A 25,082-nucleotide genomic window follows, 5' to 3' on the forward strand; every position below is an offset into this window, starting at 1 on the left:
AACCCTGGTTCGGGGGGGTGTGTTTCTGAAGTTCAAAAGAGAGCAGAACAGCCAATCAAAGCAAACCAGAGCCTTTGAGTAATGCTACAGAAGCTCTAATGCAATGAGTAAGACCTTTGGACTGCCCATTATGAACGGTCAAGGGTCACACCGCATCCTGTCTAGTCTAGAGTTTTTACTTTTTTACTTGCTTTCAGAAATTCAGAAATTAGGAATGTTTGTACCTTCCTTCCAAGTAGAACCCCCTGGCTGCACCACTGCTTTCCAATGCTCAGAATGGCTTACCTTTCCAGAGTGGCAAGCCCACAGGAGTGTAATGATTACATCTGAAAAGTCTTGAAAAGAGACCCGTACACTATGTAGAGTCTCTCTGGAAAAAGTACAAGAGCAAGTAAAAGCAAAGACCTCAACATAATGCTGCAAGTCAAGAAGTAGTTGTGCCATTAATGGTGAATCCACCCAACAATTATCTACGTTCAGTGGATTGCAGCCATCACAGGGAGCCAGCCAATCTACAGTTTTGATGCAAAAACAACAATTGATGGACTGAATGCAGAACAATGTCATACATTCACCCCAGTACAGAGATCTGGGCATAAATCCATCGTTTTTTTTGCACTCCACACCACCCCAGTTCAGACATGGCCATATGCAAATCAGCCTTGATACTGTGCCTCATGGGAACAGTCCAGCCCGGACTGCCTTGCTCACTTTGCCACTGGATTCAAGCAAGCCGGGCTGAAGACGGCTGAAATGCCAGAAACTGGTCCTCGGAAGCTTGTTTCCAGTCCAGGGAAGGCATGGCTTGGCAGTTCGGGCTGGACTGTTCCCATGAGGCACAGGGTCAGACTGATTTGCATATGGCCATGTCTGAACTGGGGTGGCAGAGTGGGCTAAAGAACGGTGATGGATTAAACCCAGATCTGTTGACTGGGTGTGAGTGTTTGATTGGTTCAGATGCTCCGTCCTTCACCACCCCCTTTTGTGCCAATCTACAGTTTTAGGCAGAATGATTTAATGGGTTGGTCATGTATGCCTTTTTTTTTTTAGAAAATGCTACTTTAGTACATTACTATTTTTCAGACATTTTGTAATTTCCCTTGTACACAACTCAACATTTAATCATTATTTTTCATACATTTTGCTTTCTAAAGACATGTAATTATTAGTATAGTATGTGGGTAATGTAGTAATTATGTTTAGATGCTCAGCCTGCAAACAACATTGTCAACATTGGTGACTTAGTGTGCAACTTTTAAAGACTTGTTTATAAGAGAGATTTGATTGAAAATAGCCAGATAATCTTCCACCGCTTTCATTCATCTGAAATACATTTTAGCGGATCCTGTTGTAGAATGCTTTGAGATGTCTTGGACATCAGGAAATACATGCCATGGTAATTAAATACTAATAAACAATATTAAAACTGAATTTTCTCTTATAAAATAAAAAATAGATTGGTAAATTGTTCATACCTGATCCAGGGTCTCTGTGATTTCACTCTTTTTCCAATAACAATATTCAATTAAGAATAGAAAAAAGAAAAAGAAATGTTATATATGGTCACTGTGCCCTTTCAAACATCACTAAATTTACATTTTCTGTAGTGTAGAAAACAGTGTAAATAATGTATTAGAGTGTAGTGCTGCATCCAACAAACACCTTCTAACCTGTGGTTTTTACTCTAAGTGAATATTCGAAATTAAAATTAAAATGTGATGCATAGAATACAGTACAGAATCTCACTTTACCCTACCGCAGCAAAAGAAGTTCTGCTTACCATAAGAAAAAAATGCAATTGTTGAATTTTGTGTTTGTTAGACCTGTCTGTTTCTGGGAAGACTCTAACCACCATGATTTATTTTTGTCCCCCTTAGCCTCCCAGAGTTACTATTTTTATTTTTACATGTGTCCATCAGGAGTTTTTTTATGCTGTCAGGGGGCTAGGTGTTCCTTGGCGATGACGCCATTTTTTTTTCCCTCATCACTTGTGAGGCCTAGTCATCCCCTTGAAACCTTAGGGATCTCCAGAGACCTAAAATGGTGTCCACCAACTGCCATAACGGACACTACTGGAGGACGGGTCCATAGGTTAGCATTAGGGAACTTTCTAGAATACACCAGAGGATTCTGCAGGTCTCAGGCCACCCTATATAAGGCCAAGTGACCAGCAGCCATTGGGTGCTGACCCTAGAGTAGAGGAGTGAGGCAGTGGTGAGAGGAGGTGGACATACTGAGAGCAGCTAGTTTGTCACTGAGGCTGACAGTTACTTCAGAGGATTGTTCCCCCTTCAGCCTTTGACCGATCCCTCTCTCAAACCATCAACTATTAGAGGAGAAATCGAGCTACTCGAGGAAGCAGCCACTCACATATTGGAATCCCATTAAATCCGCTCAGGATACCCCTAACTGAAGATATTCCAGGCTACCCCTACTCAGCGCTGAGCTTACCAGGGGACGTGGAGTAGCTGAAGTGAGTGCGGGGGTCTGGGGCACCCTGGCGACCTGTGGAGCGAGAGCGCCGGGTGTGGACATCCTTCCTGTGAAGCCCCAGTGAGAGACGACTTGAAGGAAGCAGCGACGTTGCTCTGATCGGCATCGGGACCCCGGGGGCACCGGCCGCGTCAGAAACGAAGAGATCAGCGCTTCCGCGCATGACCGGCAACCAGACGCTTTTCGTGTGGCAGGAGGGGCCTATGATCGGGCAGGCCCGAGAGAGCAGCGTCACCAGAAGACCAGCGTCCTCCCTGTGAAGTGAGTGCAGAGGCGGGAGAAGAGCGAGCGCTTCCGCGCATGCCCAGCGGAGTAGCGCGACTGAAGAGGAGCCGAGCGCGACGGAGCACCGGTAGCTGTTTCCCTCGCCTGAGGAGGCAGAAGCGCCACTACAGTTGACCCAGTAAAGAGCCGGTGAGCCAAGAGAAGCTCTCTCGAACCCCCCCCGACCGCCGACTGCTGCCAGGCTTCAACGCGAGTGTGAAGAGCCCTCGCAGCACTTCCAGGAAGCTTACAAGTAAGCCGGGTAGAGTGGGGACGGGAGGCAGCAGCACCAGGGGAAAGGATTGAGACAGTGGGACTGCAATTGAGAGACACGCTGAACTACACATAGAGGCATAAGTGAAGAGAACGGGCTAGTGCTCAGCCCAAACCCTACTAAAATAACCCCAACAAGTAACTGAATAGTGGAAAGCCTAATTGAAGGGAAAACAAGCTAGTGAACTGGCCAATACAGAGTAAAACCGATCCAATAACGGTGCAAGTGGGAGAGAGGTGGAAGTGGTAAAGGGAGCCACAGGGTTCCTGGGCTAAAGCCCTGACAGAGCTTTTTGTAGCGGAGTAGATCCTCTACCAGTTAGGTGTACCCTGCTAATGGTATTGTGTCTTTCCTTCCAGTCACATTATTGATGGGAAATGCTGGAGGTTCTACAACCAGGTCATTCTGTTGGGCTGAACAGTGTTTAAGAGCTGTGGGGTAATGTACCTGCAAGTGTATCGTTAAAAACATATTATTCTGTCAGACTGTATATTGCCTTCCTGTAAAAGTATTACTGGAGTGTCATATGTCCTAAATATCCACAGAACCTAAATGTACCTTTGATTTTCAAATTCTGAGCAGAAGAAATATTGAAGAGTGATTTAAACTTCATGTAGATGTGTATTTGATTGTCTTTTATCCCTGACTAAAAAGCATAACCAGAAGAGCATATTATTTTTATAAAAGGTATCGGTATTTTTCCAAACAAAGGTGTTGTGTCTTTATTTTAGTGGTTCATCACTGTGTTACTGTGGGTAAGACTTGTAAGTACTTAGCCAACGCTTGGAGTTAGCTGTAGACCACTACTGTGCCAGGCTACCATATGTAGGCTTGGGGAATCTAGGTCCAACATAATTGGTGTTTCAGCGGTGGGATAGCGGATTTGTACTTACACTTACTTAGTAGTAACGCAGTGCCAACCACGAGACCCCACCTGGAGTTTTCTCCCTGCGGCCCTCCTAATTTACATTTTTGGTTTTTCTAAATTGACTTCTGGCGGTGGGTGGAGGTTGACCTCAAGTCACTTTGTGGATTTCTCCTGTGTAGCATTGTATACTTCATATAGAAATGGAGATAAATGTGGAAGAGCTGGAAAGTTATACTGTGACCCAATTGAAGGAATGGTGTCAGCAGCAGGGGGTGTTTTTCCAGAAAGGCGCCAGAAAAGTCGAGCTGCTGACCAGTATCCGGGCATGGGTAGAGGCTCATTCCGGGGAGGAGGTAGATCCTGAGGGGAGTGACAAGGACACTGTCCTGGAGACCGCAACACTGTACCAGGTGGGAGGGGAGAACCCTGTAACAGGACCCAGAACACCATCTAGAGTGGGCAGTAGTGTTTCACAGAGGGGCCTGACTGATGCCGAGTTAGAAGACAGGAGGGAGGAGAGGAGGATGAAAATAGAACTAGCCAGGTTGGACATGGTGAGGGAGGAAAAGAGGTTGGAGCATGAGCGGGCCATCAAGGAGATGGACTTGCAAGCCCTAAACTTACGTACCCCCAAACCAGAGAATGGTGGCAGCGATAACCAAACCAACACCCGAGAACCTAGACCGTACCTACCAAAAGACATTATGGCTTGTTATGTACCCAGCGACGACATTGCTAAATGGCTAGCCGCCTACGAGGTCTCGCTGAGGGCCCATGGGATTCTGGAAGTCCACTGGGGAGGTGGGTTGTACAAATACATGCCCCCCACTGGCAGGGATACTTTGCTGGCCCTTAACCAGAGTGAACAGACCTACTATCCGGCTATGAAATCAGCGCTGCTCAAGAAGTTTGGGTTGACCCCTGAGAAATATAGACAAAAGTTTCGGGGCAGCTACAAGCTGGGCACGCAAAACTGGGTAGATTTCTTGGACTACTCCAGGAAGGCCCTGGAGGGTTGGGTAAGAGGCAGCGATGTAGGGGACTATGAGGGACTATATGACCTCATACTCAAGGAACACCTACTCGAGAAGTGTCTTCCCGAGCTAAGACAGCATCTGGTGGACAGCAAGCTGACCAGCCCCAGGAAGCTTGCTGAGGAGGCGGACATCTGGGTTAGTACCCGGGTGTCGACTAAGGGGACTGGAGGGAATTCCCAGAAACCAGGACAGGGCGCCCCCCAGAAGAAAGAGGGAGGGGAAACTAAGAGGGAGTTCTCTAAAGGGCCACAAAATACTTCGCAAGGAAGGGGCAGAGGATTCATCCCCAAGAGTAACCCCCCTCGCAACCCTACCCCTGGCCAAAGCCAGCAGCCAAGGGTTGTTCATTGTTTTGAGTGTGGTGGTGTGGGACACTATAAAGGAGATGTGAGATGCCCAAAAAGACCACCCCCTCCCACTGGAGGAAAAGCCCCGGGAATCACTAGTGTAGTGCTCGGGGAGGAGATGCCTTTGGGTAATGGAGGGGAGCGGGCGGGTGTCACTTTAGTGTCCCTGGGAGATAAGGAGATGGTTCCTAAGACCCAGCTGCCTTCCAATACTATTAAGTATGAGCAGTGGGTCACCATCAATGGCCGTAGAGGGGAGGCTCTGAGAGACACAGGAGCCAGTATGACGATGGTAAGGAGTCAGCTGGTGTCTCCAGAGCAGGTCATCCCAGATGTACTCCATCCCGCCGTAATGGCTGACGGCAGATTGGGCCACTACCCTGTGGCTGAGGTTCCCTTTGAGTGGGGAGGGGTTGCAGGTCCACTTCGTGTTGCCGTAAGCCCTGCCGTGCCTGTTGACTGCCTGTTAGGGAATGATATGGAGCACAATGCTTGGAGGAGGGTGGAGTACCAGACTCACTCTGAGATGCTGGGACCCCCTGACTGGACTTGTGTCAGCACAAGGTCAGCAACTGCCCGAAGGGAAAAGTTGCTTACGCTGGAGCCTGGAACAATGGCCCAGCCGGCTGCCAGAGAGGAGAAGGACAGGAGGCCGGAGGACCCTGCCTCGACATCTCCGCCTCGTGAGACAGCTGGACCACCTGCGGAGGTGGATCTGGGGTCCACAGGGGAGAATGTTGCTTCCTTGGAGAACCTACCCATCCCTACAGAATGGCATGTGGAGGGAGGTCCTTCCAGGGAAGAATTCTGTGCAGCTCAGAAAGAGTGTCCTACTCTCGAGGGGCTGCGGCAACAGGCCAACGCCCAGGCAGCAGGAAACATTGAAGGGAGCTACCGGATTTACTGGGAGGATGGACTCCTCTACAGTGAGCCCAAGGCACCTGGCCACGGTTCAGCCAGAGCCTTGGTGGTCCCTCAATGCTTTAGAGCCTTTCTACTGGAATTGGCTCATGAGATACCATTGGCAGGACATCTAGGACAGGACAAGACCTTTGCCCGGCTTGTCCCCCACTTCTATTGGCCTCGAATGAAAGTGGCGTCTGACGCATACTGTCGGACGTGTGTGACCTGCCAAGCTAGTGGGAAAACAGGAGTGAAGCTTAAAGCTCCCCTGGAACCACTACCTGTCGTTAGCACCCCCTTTGAGAGGGTGGGCATCGACATTGTTGGGCCATTAGATCCACCAACTTCAGCTGGTCACCGGTTCATACTGGTTTTGGTGGATCATGCCACACGGTACCCAGAGGCCATACCTCTGAGGACCATCACTGCACCTGTGGTGGCAAGGGCCCTGATGGGGATCTTTACCCGAGTGGGTTTCCCCAAGGAGGTTGTGTCCGACAGGGGGACTAACTTCCTTTCAGCGTACATGCGGGCTATGTGGAAGGAGTGTGGGGTTACCTATCGGTTTACCACTCCTTATCACCCACAAACCAATGGTCTTGTGGAAAGGTTTAACAAAACCTTGAAAGGTATGATCAGGAGTCTACCTGAGAGCCTGCGGAGGAAATGGGACATCCTCCTACCCTGTCTCTTGTTTTCTTACAGGGAAGTGCCACAAAAGGGAGTGGGCTTCAGCCCCTTCGAACTTTTGTACGGGCACCCTGTACGGGGACCTCTCAGCCTGGTGAAGGATGGATGGGAACGGACTCCCAGAAAACTTCCCCAGGACGTGGTGAGCTACATGCTGGCCTTCCGGAGCCAAATGGCTAAGTTGTGGAAGCAAGCTTCAGACAACTTGGAGGCCAGCCAAGCGGTGATGAAAGAGTGGTATGACCACAACGCTCACCCAGTGGAACTGGAGCCTGGACAGAAGGTGTGGGTGATGGAACCTGGGGAGCTAAATGCCCTCCAGGACCGTTGGACAGGCCCCTTTGAGGTGTTGGAAAAGAAGGGGAAGTCCACCTACTTGGTGGATCTTAAGGCCCCGAGGCAGCCCCACAGGGTGCTGCATGCCAATCGCCTCAAGCCACATCATGAGAGGCCCGCGGTTGTCTTGATGATGGTAACCGATGGAGCAGAGGAAGAAGAAAGTGAACCTCTCCCTGATCTTCTCTCGTCCCAAGAAAAGGATGGGTCGGTAGAGGGAGTTATTCTCTCGCCATCCCTAACTCCTGAACAGCAGGGTGATTGCCGCCAGATCCTGGGGCAATTTTCTCCTCTGTTCTCCCTTGTCCCGGGTAGGACCCACCTGTGTACCCATGACGTGGACACAGGAGACAGCCCACCTGTGAAGTCTAAAATCTACCGGCTGTCGGACAAGGTGAAGGCCAGCATCAAGGGTGAAGTCGCCAAGATGCTGGAGCTGGGAGTGATTGAACCTTCTGGAAGCCCTTGGTCTAGCCCGGTGGTACTGGTACCAAAGGCTGCCCCACCAGGCACCACACCGGAATTGAGATTCTGTGTGGACTACCGAGGCTTGAACTCAGTAACCAAAACTGATGCCCATCCTATCCCACGGGCGGATGAGCTGATTGACCGGCTGGGAGCTGCTCAATACTTAAGTACCTTTGACCTAACTTCAGGGTACTGGCAGATTTCCCTTACAGAGGAGGCGAAGGAAAGGTCAGCCTTCTCTACACCTGAGGGACACTACCAATTTCGCGTGATGCCCTTCGGGCTCAAGAATGCCCCTGCCACTTTTCAGCGGCTGGTGAACAGGGTCCTTTCTGGAATGGAAGCTTTTTCTGCTGCATACCTGGACGACATTGCTGTCTTCAGTAGCAGCTGGGAGGACCATTTGCAGCATCTGCAAGCTGTTCTGCATGCCCTGCAACAGGCTGGATTGACAATCAAGGCCAGCAAGTGTCAGATCGGCCAGGGGTCGGTGGTGTACCTAGGTCACTTGGTGGGCAGAGGGACGGTGCAGCCCCTCCAGGCAAAGATTGAGGCTATCATCGCCTGGGAGCCCCCCAAGACTCAAACAGAGGTCCGAGCCTTCCTGGGCCTCACTGGATATTACCGTCGCTTCGTGAAGGGGTATGGCACTATCGTGGCCCCTCTCACTGAGCTTACTTCCAAGAAGCAACCCCGACGGGTAGTCTGGACGGAGGCTTGCCAGCGAGCCTTCCTGACCTTGAAACAAGCATTGTGTTCCGCTCCCATTCTCAAGGCCCCCGATTTTGCTAGAGAATTCATTGTCCAAACAGATGCGTCAGAACATGGCATTGGGGCAGTGTTATCGCAGCTAAATGATGAGGGCTTGGATCAACCCGTGGTCTTCCTGTCCCGGAGACTACTCCCCAGGGAAAGGAGGTGGAGTACAATTGAGAGAGAAGCCTTTGCGGTGGTTTGGGCTCTGAAGAAGTTACGACCATACCTGTTTGGTTCGCACTTTCTAGTTCAGACTGACCATCGCCCCCTTCGTTGGCTGATGCAAATGAAGGGGGAGAATCCCAAGTTGCTAAGGTGGTCCATCTCCCTACAGGGAATGGACTTTAGGGTGGAACACAGACCTGGGGCAGACCATGCCAACGCAGACGGTCTATCTAGGTACTTCCGCCTTAGTGATGAGGACTCCCAAGGGGTTGGGTAGTTCTCCCCACTTTCAGCTGGGGGGGACGCGTGTTAGACCTGTCTGTTTCTGGGAAGACTCTAACCACCATGATTTATTTTTGTCCCCCTTAGCCTCCCAGAGTTACTATTTTTATTTTTACATGTGTCCATCAGGAGTTTTTTTATGCTGTCAGGGGGCTAGGTGTTCCTTGGCGATGACGCCATTTTTTTTTCCCTCATCACTTGTGAGGCCTAGTCATCCCCTTGAAACCTTAGGGATCTCCAGAGACCTAAAATGGTGTCCACCAACTGCCATAACGGACACTACTGGAGGACGGGTCCATAGGTTAGCATTAGGGAACTTTCTAGAATACACCAGAGGATTCTGCAGGTCTCAGGCCACCCTATATAAGGCCAAGTGACCAGCAGCCATTGGGTGCTGACCCTAGAGTAGAGGAGTGAGGCAGTGGTGAGAGGAGGTGGACATACTGAGAGCAGCTAGTTTGTCACTGAGGCTGACAGTTACTTCAGAGGATTGTTCCCCCTTCAGCCTTTGACCGATCCCTCTCTCAAACCATCAACTATTAGAGGAGAAATCGAGCTACTCGAGGAAGCAGCCACTCACATATTGGAATCCCATTAAATCCGCTCAGGATACCCCTAACTGAAGATATTCCAGGCTACCCCTACTCAGCGCTGAGCTTACCAGGGGACGTGGAGTAGCTGAAGTGAGTGCGGGGGTCTGGGGCACCCTGGCGACCTGTGGAGCGAGAGCGCCGGGTGTGGACATCCTTCCTGTGAAGCCCCAGTGAGAGACGACTTGAAGGAAGCAGCGACGTTGCTCTGATCGGCATCGGGACCCCGGGGGCACCGGCCGCGTCAGAAACGAAGAGATCAGCGCTTCCGCGCATGACCGGCAACCAGACGCTTTTCGTGTGGCAGGAGGGGCCTATGATCGGGCAGGCCCGAGAGAGCAGCGTCACCAGAAGACCAGCGTCCTCCCTGTGAAGTGAGTGCAGAGGCGGGAGAAGAGCGAGCGCTTCCGCGCATGCCCAGCGGAGTAGCGCGACTGAAGAGGAGCCGAGCGCGACGGAGCACCGGTAGCTGTTTCCCTCGCCTGAGGAGGCAGAAGCGCCACTACAGTTGACCCAGTAAAGAGCCGGTGAGCCAAGAGAAGCTCTCTCGAACCCCCCCCGACCGCCGACTGCTGCCAGGCTTCAACGCGAGTGTGAAGAGCCCTCGCAGCACTTCCAGGAAGCTTACAAGTAAGCCGGGTAGAGTGGGGACGGGAGGCAGCAGCACCAGGGGAAAGGATTGAGACAGTGGGACTGCAATTGAGAGACACGCTGAACTACACATAGAGGCATAAGTGAAGAGAACGGGCTAGTGCTCAGCCCAAACCCTACTAAAATAACCCCAACAAGTAACTGAATAGTGGAAAGCCTAATTGAAGGGAAAACAAGCTAGTGAACTGGCCAATACAGAGTAAAACCGATCCAATAACGGTGCAAGTGGGAGAGAGGTGGAAGTGGTAAAGGGAGCCACAGGGTTCCTGGGCTAAAGCCCTGACAGAGCTTTTTGTAGCGGAGTAGATCCTCTACCAGTTAGGTGTACCCTGCTAATGGTATTGTGTCTTTCCTTCCAGTCACATTATTGATGGGAAATGCTGGAGGTTCTACAACCAGGTCATTCTGTTGGGCTGAACAGTGTTTAAGAGCTGTGGGGTAATGTACCTGCAAGTGTATCGTTAAAAACATATTATTCTGTCAGACTGTATATTGCCTTCCTGTAAAAGTATTACTGGAGTGTCATATGTCCTAAATATCCACAGAACCTAAATGTACCTTTGATTTTCAAATTCTGAGCAGAAGAAATATTGAAGAGTGATTTAAACTTCATGTAGATGTGTATTTGATTGTCTTTTATCCCTGACTAAAAAGCATAACCAGAAGAGCATATTATTTTTATAAAAGGTATCGGTATTTTTCCAAACAAAGGTGTTGTGTCTTTATTTTAGTGGTTCATCACTGTGTTACTGTGGGTAAGACTTGTAAGTACTTAGCCAACGCTTGGAGTTAGCTGTAGACCACTACTGTGCCAGGCTACCATATGTAGGCTTGGGGAATCTAGGTCCAACAGTGTTCATACATTTCTTCTTTGCTACTACATTATTTATTAATACAAGCAACTCTAAGACTCTTCTTATCCATATTTGAAAGCAATTTAACTTCTATGCTTAATCACTAGCATAACGGGTGCATGCTTACATTATCACTAAAGTAACTGTTGCATGATTTGTAATATTTGAGGTGGATGCTGAGCAATGTATCCTATGAATTTTTTAACAATATGATATGTATTGCTCTGTCTATTTTATGTGATCCACTAGCTGTTATTTTACTTCATGTGGCGATCAGTACCGCAGTTACTCTATTGGTGCAAACAAAGAACCTACAGTATATTCTATATATTTATCCTCAAGTTTGCCATGCACAAACAAGATACACAAAATGATTGCAATAATTATACTTGAAAAAGTCTGATTTATAACTTTGATCAAAATGGAGCATGTGGTTTCTGTATTTGCAATGTTTCAGGATTCAGCCAAAACAATGAGTCAAGTCCTGCATTCCCAATCGATAACTAGAGGTGTATCAATCAGCTATCAATATTTCAATCCAAATTGACTTTTATTCGAAATGTCTTTATTTTTATCTATACAGATTTCACAATGGCCTGTACTGGAGTGTTTTTCCTGGAGACACCTGGATCGCCAGTTAATTTGACAATCTCAAGATTTAATTTCCCAAAAATGCATTTTTTAATTCTCCCTAGAATGTGCCTGTAGGATGTGCCTGCAATCTGGTAAATATATATAATGTAATCTATAAATAATTTTGGAAGTAAAGGAAAAACAATTATCGATGGTAACTTGCTGGAGGTGTTCAATTCCATGATGAAAGATCAGTAACAGCTTGGGTGATAGCTGTGGTAAGATCCATTCTCTGAGAGGGGCAGGTATGTCCTATGGCTATAAATGATGAAGCCCCTACCAGAGCTGTTGCCCAGTGGCAGGCGTTGCCAGTGGTTTTGTGTGAGGTGAAAGTAGCTAATAGAGTTCATTTATATTGGTACTTGGTATTGGTTTATTTTTCTCTTTATAAATGCAAGGACAAGAACCAAAGCTAGTAGTGATACTCGACAATTAAAGTCTACAGTAAAAAGTGGTTAGATGGGATGTACTAATAAGGATTTGAGATCTCACAAAGTGTTCAAACTGAGAATGTAATCAGAATACACCGAACACCACATACCAGGTAATTGACAATTACCTTAGTACAAAATGCAGTTTTAAGAAAGTGAATTGTGTTTTTGTTTGAATTTCAGTAGCCCCAAGTTAAAAAAAAATATGCGGCTCCACGTTTAGAAGTTTGGTATTGAGTCATATGTGCAATGTCACATACAACTCAGTCCCCCAAAATACCTGGAAGCATGGGGGGAAAATGTTAGGGTGTACATAGTGCTACAATCAAAAATTACATTTGATTTTATATAGATGTAGGCTGCAAGTCATATATAAAGTTACAACGTAGATACAAATACATAGTGCATGCTTTATTGATATATAAAATTAAATGTATGTTAGAAATGCATTAATTTTGCTGTACCTCTAGCCCAGGGATATGGTGGATAGCCGGCTATGGAGAAGAGAGAATACACACATGTTGTTACTTATATTTACACATAACACTTCTATGTGAAACAAAAAAGAAATCACACATTTCGACAAAGTGACGGCTGACAAATTAGCTACATTGTCTGATTTGTTTCTCACCAATCAATATCTGGGCATCTACTAAGAATCAACATTCATTTGCAAATGAAAACACAATACCCAATTGAATCAACTCTGTTTACTCAATCAGCACTGTACCTGCATGATGTAAACAAAGTGCAAAAATAATATGTAATATGTAATGGAATTTCATGTGTTATCTGAGTACAATTAAAGAACAGCTGCCAAATCCCCCTCTTCAGCTGACATAACATGCTTTAAAAAAAGCAATTAAAAACAAAAGTACATCTTCCTCATAATCCAACTACACACTCTGCTTTCTTTAACTATTTTGAGTCTCATTCGCAAAACAAACATTAATTAAACCATACATAATCTATACCTCCCCATATTTTTAATGTATAAATGCTAGGTTCATTCAGAAATATTGCCAGCTTACATATGTGTAAATTGTGCATGTGTTAAGGTATACTCCGAGGTGTATGTTATTCACTAAGGGGCCTATTCCCTAAGCCATTTTCCAGTGTGTAAAGCAGTTCTCCTATAGTACTCTTTTATATACTCCTACAGTCCTTTTTATTAATTGGCCCCACAACATCTAAAAGGAGAATACAATTAGAATATTGAGGAACTATTCATATATCATTAGTACATACACATAGGTTCATGCCCTCAGTGCACTTTTACTAACAGGAAGTGAAATGTTTCAGAGCCCATTCACAAAGGCATGTAAGATTACATAACATAGTACTTATGCAGTACGACTTCTATTGCTCTGGCCCAATACCTTGCAGACTTACACCTGTTTTGCTAACCCTATGACTGTTTACTCAAAGCATTTTATACAAGACATATAAATTAAATGAAAGAAAATTAGGGGGTCACAATCTTGTAAAAAACACTTTGGACCGGATTTAGATCTTGGTGGACGGATTACTTTCTCATATCACGTCTGCCGAAATATATATCTCATTATATCCTATTGGATTTATATTTCAAGCTCTAAATCAGGCCATGTGTCCTCAATTAAAATAGATTTGCCCCTCCTTCCTACTTTTTGCAGATTGTCCCTTTCTGTGCAGTTCTGCACACTCGCTACACCAAAAAAATATCACGCAGCATTTTACAGTGATCTTGCATGTGTACATATGAATATTGAACAATAGAGAGTCGCTTATATACTTGATGAATTGTCCCACTGGCTCACTGCAAAAAAAAAAAGACTGATGTAAATCAATAATATGAGAAATGACAATTGTTTACCAGTGACAGTGGCTTCCCTGCATCTACTCCAATATCAGTAAGATGAAGCAGTTACTCGTCCATATCATATGAGGCCACTATTTTGGTTTCAAGTTCAAGTTCAGGAATTTGTATAGCGCACTACTCACCCAGAGGGTCTCAAGGCGCTTGAGGGAGGGTGGGTGCATTACTTATCGAATAGCCAGGTTTTTAGCTGCTTTCTGAAGGAGGGGTGGTTCTGTGTAAGGCAGAGGTGAGTGAGGAGAGAATTCCAGGTTTTAGCCGCTAAGTAGGAGAAGGAGCTTCCTCCCATGGTGGAACTATGGATGCGCGGAATTGCGGCGAGGGCTTGATTGGATGATCGTAGTTGGCGGGTGGGTGTGTAGAAGGACAGTCGCGTGTTGACGCATTCGGGTCCTAGGTCGTAGAGGGCCTTGTGTGCGTGGGTGAGGAGACGGAACGTTATTCTCTTGTTGACGGGGAGCCAGTGGAGGTCTTTCAGGTGACCGGAAATGTGAGCTTGACGGGGGATGTCCAGTATGAGTCTGGCTGAGGCGTTTTGGATGCGTTGGAGTTTTTTCTGAAGTTTGGCTGTGGTTCCGGCGTAAAGGGTATTTCCATAATCCAGTCGGCTAGTGACCAGTGCGTGGGTGACTGTCTTTCTTGTTTCGGTGGGGATCCAACGGAAGATTTTTTTGAGCATGCGTAGGATGTTGAAGCATGAAGATGAGACAGCGTTGACTTGTCTGGTCATCGAGAGGGAGGAGTCTAGGATGAAGCCCAGGTTACGTGCGTGATCTGTAGGTATGGGTGCTGTACCCAGGGCCGGTGGCCACCATGAGTCGTCCCAGGCAGAGGGGGATGATCCTAAGTTGAGGACTTCCGTTTTGTCCGAGTTTAGTTTTAAATGGCTGTTCTTCATCCATTCGGCTACTTCTTTCATTCCTTCGTGGAGATTGGTTTTGGCGGTGCTTGGGTCTTTGGTGAGGGAGAGGATCAGCTGGGTGTCGTCTGCGTAGGAGATGATGTTGAGGTTGTGTTGTCGCGCGATGGATGCGAGGGGACTCATGTAAACGTTGAAGAGGGTGGGACTGTCAGAACCCGTCATGTGGATACGCTGATGTGTGGTTCAACCTCGACCCAAAGCGAAGCCCGAAGGTACGCAGATTCATCATGGTCGGAGAGGGTCCGATTCTGGAGAGACAAAATGGCTGCCGCGGTGCCGTGGTGCTGTGAGGTTGACGCTCTAGTCGTTTAGCCTCGTTTTGGTGCGGAGAGTATGAGCGGGACGCAAGTTCTAGAAACTACGCACTTCACCTGAACCGTTAGAGAAGAAGAACCTGTGTGCGTACTCTGGTGAATTCCTCGAATCCTTAGTTTTAAGTAACCTGGTTGTAGTACTCCATTTGCGTTTAGCGCGAGTGTCGAGGAAACGTTGTTACGGCGTGTTAATTCAAACGCGTAACAACCTGCCCCTTTTCCAAGTCCAAGTTTCCCAGCGGTAAAGAGAACCTCCGAAGAGACGTCAAAGAGTACAGCGAGTACTGGTAATTTCCTGTGGAGAAGAAGATCTTCAACGAGCAAGAGAGTCAGTCAGCAACGGAAAGCTAAGTGTCGAATAACAAGTGTTTGGCCAAACTGAAGATATTCGTAGTGACGTAGTTATATTGTCAAGTGCATAACTCGAACTTCTAGAACATTGTGTGAAAAGAGAAACGAGAAATCTATTTCTTGAACATTGAGTGAAAAGAGAAAAGAGAAACCAGTTCCTGAACTTTGTAAGTAATAAGCGAGAAAGGAAGGATTACCAGATCATTCCTCCTTGAGTCAATTGCTTAAGAAAAGACTATTTATAAGTAAAGACTTGTTCCAGGTTTCCAACTCAGAGCAGCTTTACAGAACCCCAGAAAGCAGCGTTCTCGATTAGTAGCCAAGTAAGTATGTTAGAAGAGATTAGCTCAGAGGTGACCACAGAATAGCATTAGTAAGGAATTAACCCATCCGCTCTTGTCTCCCTATGCAGTAACGACTAACTAGACGAGAAAAACCATATCCCATAGAAGAGAAGCAAGGTCCAGGAAAATATTAAGTGAGTTAAAGTAGAACCCGAGAATATCAGAGTCAGAGTAGTTTAGGAGGGAAAACTAATGGTGTGCTCCTCTTACAGGTTTCTAATACGCAGACATCCTGAAGGAAGTTGTCTGAGGAAACTTTCCGGACCTGTCTCTTCTCTGTTTGTTATTTTATCCACACCCCCTTCCCGGAGGATGATGTAGGGAGGTTCTTATAGACCTGCCGGCATCGTCTCTTGGGATTCGGGTACTAGCATCTAGTTCCTGAGCCTGAATCATCTCTGCTCCCGCGCAAGTATAAGTCAAGGTGATTACATATCAGGTAATGCTTGGAGCTCTGACAGGGACTGAGTGATGATCCTTGTGGTACGCCGCAGATGACTTCGGTGGCCTCTGATTTGAATGGGGGGAGGCGGACTCTCTGGGTTCTTCCGGCGAGGAACGAGATGATCCAGTCCAAAGCTTTTCCTTGTATTCCGACGTTGCTGAGGTGTTGTATGAGGGTGCTATGACAGACTGTGTCGAAGGCGGTGGAGAGGTCAAGTAGGATGAGGGCAGCTGTTTCTCCGTTGTCCAGTAGCGTTCGGATGTCGTCTGTAGCAGCGATGAGGGCAGTTTCGGTGCTGTGTTTGGCTCGGAAGCCGGACTGTGAGGGGTCGAGAGAATTGTTGGATTCAAGGAAGGCGGCGAGCTGACTATTGACGGCTTTCTCAATGACTTTGGCAGGGAATGGGAGGAGTGAGATGGGGCGGTAGTTCTTAAGTTCAGAGGGGCCTGCTGTGGGTTTCTTCAGAAGGGCGCTGAGTTCGGCATGTTTCCTGCTTTCCGGGAAGGTAGCGGAGTTGAAGGAACAGTTGATGACATCGCGGAGATGGGGTGCGATGATGGAGTCTGCTTTGTTGAAGATGTGGTGGGGACATGGGTCGGTTGGTGAACCTGAGTGGATGGAGTTCATCAGGCGGATGGTGTCTTCAGTAGTGATTGGGTTCCAGGCGCAAAGGTTGTGAGAGTGCTGTTTTGGTTCGGAGGTGGGTGGATTGGACTGTTCTTCGGACTGGTTTTCAAAGCTGTTATGTATGTCGGCGATTTTGTTGTGGAAGAAAGAGGATAAAGAGTCGCAGAGGTCTTGGGAGGGAGTGATGTCGTTGGTGACGGCGGTGGGGTTGGTAAATTCTTTGACGATGTTGAATAGTTCCTTGCTGTTGTGGGCGTTGTTGTCGAGTCGATCCTTGAATGCTGATTTCTTGGTGGATCAGATCAATTGGTGGTGTTTGCGGGTAGCGTCTTTGAAGGTGGTCAGGTTGCCAGTGGTTGGGTTTTTTCTCCAGGTTTTCTCGAGGGTACGACATAACTTCTTGGATTTCTTAAGGTCATCGTTGAACCAGGGGGCCTTTTTGCTACCTTGTTTGATCTGGTGGTTTTTCAAGGGTGCTAATTCGTCAGCGCTGTAGGTGATCCATTGTGTGAGTTTGGTGGCAGCTTGGTTTGGGTCCGATGATATGGCAGGAGGGTTTTGGTTAAGCGATGTGAAGAGTTGGTCGGTGGTGATTTTGTTCCAGTTTCTTCGAGGAATAGGTTGTGGGGGGTTGTGGGTCGTGGTCTTTTTGTAGCTGAAGTGAACGCAGCTGTGGTCCGTCCAACGGAGAGCTGTGGTGTGATCGAACGAGATGTGTTTGCTGGAGGTGAAGATAGGGTCGAGTGTGTGTCCGGCTAAGTGGGTGGGGGTGTCAACAAGTTGAGTCCGAGATTGGACAAGTTGTCCAGAAGGGTGGTGGTGTTGCTGTCGTTTTTCTTTTCCAGGTGGAAGTTGAGGTCTCCCAGTAGAATGTAGTTCTCGGAGCTGAGGGCATGTGGGCTGATGAAGTCAGTGATGTCTTCGTTGAATTGTGTGCTGGTTCCTAGTGGTCTGTAGATGAGGGTGCCTCTAAGTGTGGTCCTGGGTCGGTGTGGATCTGGAAGTGAAGGTGTTCGGCGGTCGCAAGGTTATCGTCGGAGCTGGTCGTGATTCGGATGGTGTTCTTATGGACGATGGTGATGCCTCCTCCTGTTTGGTTGGTGCGGTCTTTTCGGATGATCCTGTAAGCGTCCGGGATGGCTATGGCGATGTCGGGCACTGAGGAGGCGTTCATCCAGGTTTCTGTAAGGAAGGCGACGTCCGGTGATGTAGTGTCGATTTGGTCCCAGAGTTCAGTGGCGTGTCTGTGGACCGAGCGGGTGTTCAGCAGGATGCACTTCAGGTGGTTAGAGTGGGAGCTGTGTTTGTAGGAAGTGGATTTGGTGTGGGTCCTGATGCAGGCGAACTTGCAGGAGTGGCAGGCGAATGGTCCATGGGTGTGTCCTGGGGCAGCTTCGCAGCATTGTGGTGTGCGTCCGGGATTAAGGGCAAAGAGGGTAGCGGCGTCATACGTTATGCGGGTGGAGTGGGTTTTGCGAGGACCAGGGGGTCTGGCGCTGGGCACGGTCCAGGCGCGGACGGGCGTAGACGGGCTTACCTTTGGCGCACCGTTGGCGCGCATGGAGTGCGACCGCTGCGCGTGACCGCTGCGCGCAAAAGCATCTGTCATAAGTGGATAGTGGAGAGGGGTGGGGCGAGGGAGGAGCAGCTGGGAGGCGGGAGCGGGGTGGAGGGCCGGGCTGGGAGGCACAACAAACAAACAACAAGATGGCTGCAAGCCACAAGTGGAAACAGGACGAGATTGGGCACGACCTTACTTAAGCAATATCGACTGGGCAGCACAATCAGGCAACAATATGCAAAGCGAGTGGCACAGCAATTGATTATGGCACAGTACAATACAAATCACGGTCTGCTCATGAAGCGCTTCGATGATTCTAATCACGGTCTACTAATATAGCGCTACGATGATTCTATATATAGCAGTGCGCTCAAGTCTGGCAATAAGCGTTACTATGGCAGTGCAATTTAAAAGCAGTGCGAGGCAAATTACAGCGCTACGATACCACGTGTGGGTGAGCAGGGAGCAGCGAGGGGAGCGACCGCTTCAGAGAGGCTCCGGACGGTCACTAAGCCCTTGAACATGCTTAAGAATCCTCGGTCAGATTTGTTCTTCTGACAATACAGCCCCTGCTGATGGGCCTGGCTAGCCCTAGGTGCTGTAATTAAGGGTTTCACATGCCGTAGAGCCTACAGACCCACTTAAGACCCTGAAGGTGAGCGTATGATGTGGCACCTCTGTGTAACTTCGTCCTAAAGAATCAGAAGGGGCAAATTTGACTTAGGCTTCCGGCCCCTAAAAAGGTCAAATGTAGAAATGGGAGTAATTCTGTAGAAGAAAGAAGCAGCGTGCAAAGATTTTCACCCATCGCTCAACCCACTAACTGCCAAATGTACAGATTCCTTGATGATATGATTAAATCACTGTTGGTCTCAGGGTGACATATCACAATTCGCGGAATTCGTAAAGCAAACATTCCAAAAAACTGATCACAACATCTGATGTCCAGCTTTCAACAACCTTCACCTCCAGACATTTAGGGCTCGATTCCGATCCGGTAAAAAAAATCCCACGTACGAATCATATCCGGAGCCGTTTCCGTACGACTCGTAAACACACCGTACGACCCGGCGAGTACGATCCGGACCGGGTGATCAGGACGCTATTCGTACGGTCCGCGTCAGGTAAGGGCGATTCGTACGGAAAAGCGCTCAATCACATACACACCGTACGCCGCGTACCTCCCATGATCGCCGGGGTACGCGCCGTACCCCTGCGATCATGTGGGGTACGCGGCGTACACCCAGCGTACATGGGGTGCGCACCGTACACCCACCGTACATGGGGTACGGTGCGTACCCCATGTACGCTGGGTGTATGCCGCGTACCCCACATGATCGGAGGGGTACAGCGCGTACCCCGGCGATCATGTGGGGTACGCGGCGTCCCTGGGGGGGGCGTTCTGTACTTGTTTCGGCGCGAACTATGCGTTTACGGCTGTTTCCAGCTCCCGTAAAAAAAAGGCTCGTACGTTGCGTACCCGACACGAATCGTACTTGCTGGGTCGTAAAAACCAGCCGCGAACCGTAGCGATGTCACGTACAGCGGTTTCCGAGTGAGACTCGTACGGATATTTTAGTCGTACGGAGTCCTGTACGACTCGTACGGTCTTTGGCTCCTGGTACGGATCGTACTTCGTCGTACGTACGGAGACGTGTACGGGTACGATTCGTACGGGGAAAATTGCTCCGTACGACGATTCGGAGCGCATTTTACCGGATCGGAATCGACGCCTTAGTATAATAATTCATTAAGACTAGCATGTCTCTCTCCTGGTGGGTGCACTATCAGATTTCCTCAGTGGTCCATCAGGGAGCACTACAGGAACAGGTTTTGCCATACAGGGCCGAGAAGACGTATCACTCCTGCTACAAAATGTGCGTTACCAAACCACCCTCTCCATCAGATGGTCCAATATCCCACCCTAGCAATCACAGGTATTCACAGATCTTCCTTTTGGCAGAAGATCAACTTTTGGAAGTGCATCTGCTCAATGCTGACATGAAGGTTCTCCTCCAAGTCTTCCTTTCGTTATCTATTGATCTCATGGGAGCAGAAAGACCTATGTCAAACCAGTTTGGAGTGTCAAAGGTTCAGATGTGGAACTGTAGACAACAGATTGCAACATGGAAAGAGGAAGAGGGGTGTATTTCACTGCAGCGGTAGGGAAACCTACACTAAACACAGAGAAAATTATGGTAATGTCCCTGCACTCAGTAAATTAAAAGGCAGGATTTAGAAAAACCACTATCTAGTACAGTAATGTACACTGGCTCCACATGGACACCACCATTCACTTGATTACAGGGCAAACGTGATTGAGCAACATACAGCAATTGTGGGTGACTTGACAGTTCTTTTCAAGTGGAAGCAGTGGCAGTCACACTATGGGGTTCATGATTTTAGGGCAAATTATTATTGTCATTATTAAACAGACTTCACAAACTAAATGTATCTCATCTCTAGAATACTACATAGTAATATATTATATCTGATGCTGTGCTCATCATCAAATAGTCATACAGAGCAAGCTAAATATTGAATAAGCATGCATTTATCTCTTTCCTAAACCCTAACACAGTTGACAGTTGTTTGGTATTTTTCCATAACAAGGTCCTAATCTGAGGATTGAGTAGGGAAAATCTATAATCCCTTTTGGGATTATAGACACTAGCTTCTTGGAACCCTCAAAAGCATTGGACTAATGGATTATCTGGAGAGGTGGTTGCTGTGAGAATGTTTTAGCATGTGCAGGAACTGTTTAAGCTACTATCAAGTTATTATAAAGGAGATTAATTTGGGTGTCGATCACCAGTGAAGCACGAATAACTCATCAGTGATGCTTTTCATTTTGTTTATTTTTAGAACCATCCTTTCGGTCATATTTTGAAAAAATTGGATCTATCCAACCTAGCACTATCTTAGACCGCCTGAAATGACATTGGTATATCCAAGAACAATTCCACTACTGTCACCGCCAGTCACTTTTAAACCTGAAAGGGGGCACCCTCACTCAGAGGGGGGGTACGCCTCGCTGGCATTTGACTTTCAGACGAGGCCTGTCAACATAGCATAGATCTGCTGAGAAACGGCACAGCAAAAATGGGGCACACTGGAGTACTAGCAGATTGTTGAGTTCACGAATCAAAAAGAGAGGCAGGCCAGAAAAAAAAATAACAGGGGAGGTGAGCAGAGCTTTTCCAAGACTTTCATCCCAACACTGCTCCCCTAAAGAAAACAGCAGAATTTGCCCCCTCTTATTAAGAAGGCAAAGGAACGTGGCCTACCAGATGGTGAAGCCTTTATCAGGTCCACCATTGGGAGTATAAATTGGGAGGTGTGGACGTCACTGAAAACCACTTTAGTCTGGCTCGCCTACCACCTTTATCCGCCACACCCACTCTAAAAAAGAGCAGCTTTCACTGAACGTCTAATCTCAGTATGTCAAAGACACGTGCAATATAGATACATTTTCAGTAGCCACACGTGGCAATAACAGTTCCATCATGCCGCATTGGCGTGGTGAATTTCTTATAGCCGTTGACCCCTGAGGAAGCCTTTGCCTTAGTGACAGAAGCTGCTGGGAGGGAAATCCCACGGTCATGGTGGTAATCTAAAACTTTGGCAGACCTTCCTTGACCAATGTGGCTGAGCTCAGATCATGAATACCAGAATATTGTAGCTTAAACATCTTCTGACAAAAATAATGTGTCATAAACACCATTTACAAAAATATCGCCTCCGTTAATGATTGAAAATCTACACCCAATGGGGCAATATTTTTGCAAACAATATTTATTTCAGACCATACTTTTGCTATGGACAATCTGAATTTTTTTCATTGATATTCTGACCTACAGTCCTCAGCCAGCACCAGGATACCCTAGCGGCGATAGTGCGCTTTACAGATACACATTACATAACACGTTGGTGACTTGAACGTCTGCCAACGAAACACATATTCAGGCTCTACATCTACATTTCGCAAATATCTAGCTGATCTCTTTCTCACTCGTTAAAATGTTTAAAATTTACACACTTCCAACTGTTTGTCAACCAAACCTAGGCACATTTCGCAGCAGAAGTAGACCTCTTAGATGTGGTTGTGATATGGTCATTATTGTTCTTTATACTGGTAAACAACACACCCAATTTTTCATTTTACAAGTAATTAAAAACTTAACAATGTTGCCAGCCATTCCTATCAAATTGTACACTTTCAATATGCTTGTCTTGTAGCATTCATCTGTCCACATGTCTAAACAAAAATACATCTGTATGTCTTGCAGAACCCAGAGGCACTTTGGGGTGACTTTACAGCAGCCTGGGACACAATACACAGTTGTAACAACATAGCCAAAGAAGGTTGAAGACTTCTGAATTGTAGAATCATTTGCTTTTCGTGAAATTCTTTGCATTTTTTACTCCCACCTCCTTTGTTCCACCATTGTTAACACTCACTTCTCACCCCCTGAACATTTTCAGTTTTCTTTGCTCCCTGAGACCTATTTGCCAAGCAACCGTTCAGCTAGTCAAGCCGGCCAAGAGCAATAAGTGGTTTCGCCAACTGGCACATAGCGCTGTGCACTGGGCACCCTATTTCAGTCTGAAGGAATGGAATCTGCTAACCTACAGCAGAGCTCTTGCTTCTTTCTCTCTTATTACATATGCACATGTAATGGAGTATTTCTGTCTCATGAAACACCAAGTTATCTCTAGACAGTATTTTTCTTGTATCTGTTGGCACCGCAGTGTCAGGCATTGAATTTAAAATGATTAAACCTCGTCGTGGGAGCAGTAAAAGGCTCTTCCTGGACCACGATTAACTGAGAGTGGGTGTGAAGTACCTTGGACCCACACTCGGTCTGATGGGAAGTACAGAACGCCAAAGAGAACTCCTTATGGAAGCTGTTATTTGCATGCACGTCTGTCCTCCTACTCCGGGCTAGAAAACAATGGTAAATAAACGACTATGTCATGGACTTAGCCAATGGCACCTCTTATTACCCTAGGACGATTTCCTAATCAGCACCATATGCTTTTCTAGAAATGGTATATCACCCATTTCTGTAATTTCTCCTTGTATAACCTAATTTCTCACCAACATAACTTACCAATATTATTCTCTTGGTTTACATACCTTCTCAAATATATCTGAAGTTTAAAACCAGATATATAACTCTCCAACTCTTTCCTTTTTTGCCTTTTTAAAAATGTCAAGGTGCAAACTCTCACTATCTCTGCTTTGTGTCCTTCTGAAAATGTCCCTATTCACTCACTCGCATATTCTCGTTACTTATCCAAAAGGTTCCATCACTGTTGTCTTCCACTAGCTAAACATCTGCAAACATTCCTATTCCATCAGCACTCTCAAAGTCTCTATTTGAGGACTATTTTAATTATTCAAATTTCCTCTCCACCAAATGAACAGGCTACTTGCCTTTGGTAAAACGTTTTCGGGTGTATACTCTATCTAACCACAGACACCTCACCTTTAGAATATTCCCTATGGACCAGATTGGATCCAGGTACCTTTCTTAATAATGTTCCCTTGTGTCGCTAGGTGGCACCGTGTGGCTCCACCCTAGTTTCGTACCTCTCCAAAAGTGACAAAGGAGAGTTGCATATAAGCACCACCCTTCGCTCTGACATCAGTTTCTTACATGACTCTTTCTGCACCCTCAGACATGGAGCATAAAACAATTGTTGGTACCATCGTGCAGAGGATCTTTTTAGATGGTGAAAAGAGGCCACTCCACAGAACAGGGACATGGGAGGTCCATGAGAAATCTGGGGTTAGATAGCGTACCCACCAAGGTTAAGTTACTTGTTCTTCTGGTGCACACTTTTAACTGCAGTTTCCTCACCTTTAGAATAGATACAGAAGCAGTACCTTACAAAGATGGAAGGTCTCTGGAGTGGGTTTACACCTTAAAGTTTTGTAGGACCAAACAAGCTAAATGTCCCTCCCTGTGGCTCTGTTTGCCAAGGCATTAGTGCTTTGAGAACATGTGCACTGATGCCCATGTCGCAGACCGGCAGATGTCGTGGACAGGAACCCCATGTACCCATACAGTGGCAGCAGCCTCAGCCCTGGTGGAATGGGTTCTGAGATCTTCTTGAGGCTGCTTTTTGGCCAGTGCATAGCAGATCTTAATGCAGACAAATTTCCACCTCAACAGATTCCTCTCCTGCACTGCCTTCCCTTTCTTCACCCTATTGAAACTTATAAAAGTCTGATCGTCCCCCTGATGGTCCTCGGTGTGATTGATGTCAAAGCTCAAAGCTCTGTTGGGGTCCAACCGATAGAGCCTCTCATCCTCTTTTGAGGGTTGAGGCAGAGCAAAGAACACTGGGAGATTGAAGGATTGCCCAACATGGAAAGAAGTCATGACTTTTGGCTAGAAGGCTGTCCATGACCTAAGCACCAGTTTGTCTGGAATAAAGGTGGTGTAAGGCGATTGGACCGACAGTGCCTGCTGTTCCCTCACACAATGAGAAAACAGTCTTCATCGTCAGAATATGCTGAAAGGAGCTCTGCATCAGCTCAAAGGGTGTGCACATGAGAAATGTTAAGACCACAGTAAGGTCCTAATGTGGCATCACTATTGGCTTGGC

At 47.2% G+C, this 25,082-nt stretch overlaps 1 protein-coding gene across 1 annotated transcript in view; it reads right to left on the bottom strand.

Annotated features, from left to right (window-relative positions):
• The window catches only part of DYSF (dysferlin), a 1,070,125-nt gene that overhangs the window by 207,739 nt on the left and 837,304 nt on the right, over positions 1–25,082 (bottom strand). The window contains exons 35-36 of the mRNA XM_086960107.1: positions 12,507–12,536; positions 1,476–1,502 (exon numbers count right to left, since the gene is read on the bottom strand). Coding sequence (XP_086816233.1) covers positions 1,476–1,502; positions 12,507–12,536 — 57 coding nt within the window. The remainder of the gene's footprint in view (positions 1–1,475; positions 1,503–12,506; positions 12,537–25,082) is intronic.

The sequence above is a fragment of the Lissotriton vulgaris genome, chromosome 3_1 (genome assembly GCF_964263255.1).
Source record: "Lissotriton vulgaris chromosome 3_1, aLisVul1.2, whole genome shotgun sequence".
NCBI classification, from domain to species: Eukaryota; Metazoa; Chordata; class Amphibia; order Caudata; family Salamandridae; genus Lissotriton; species Lissotriton vulgaris.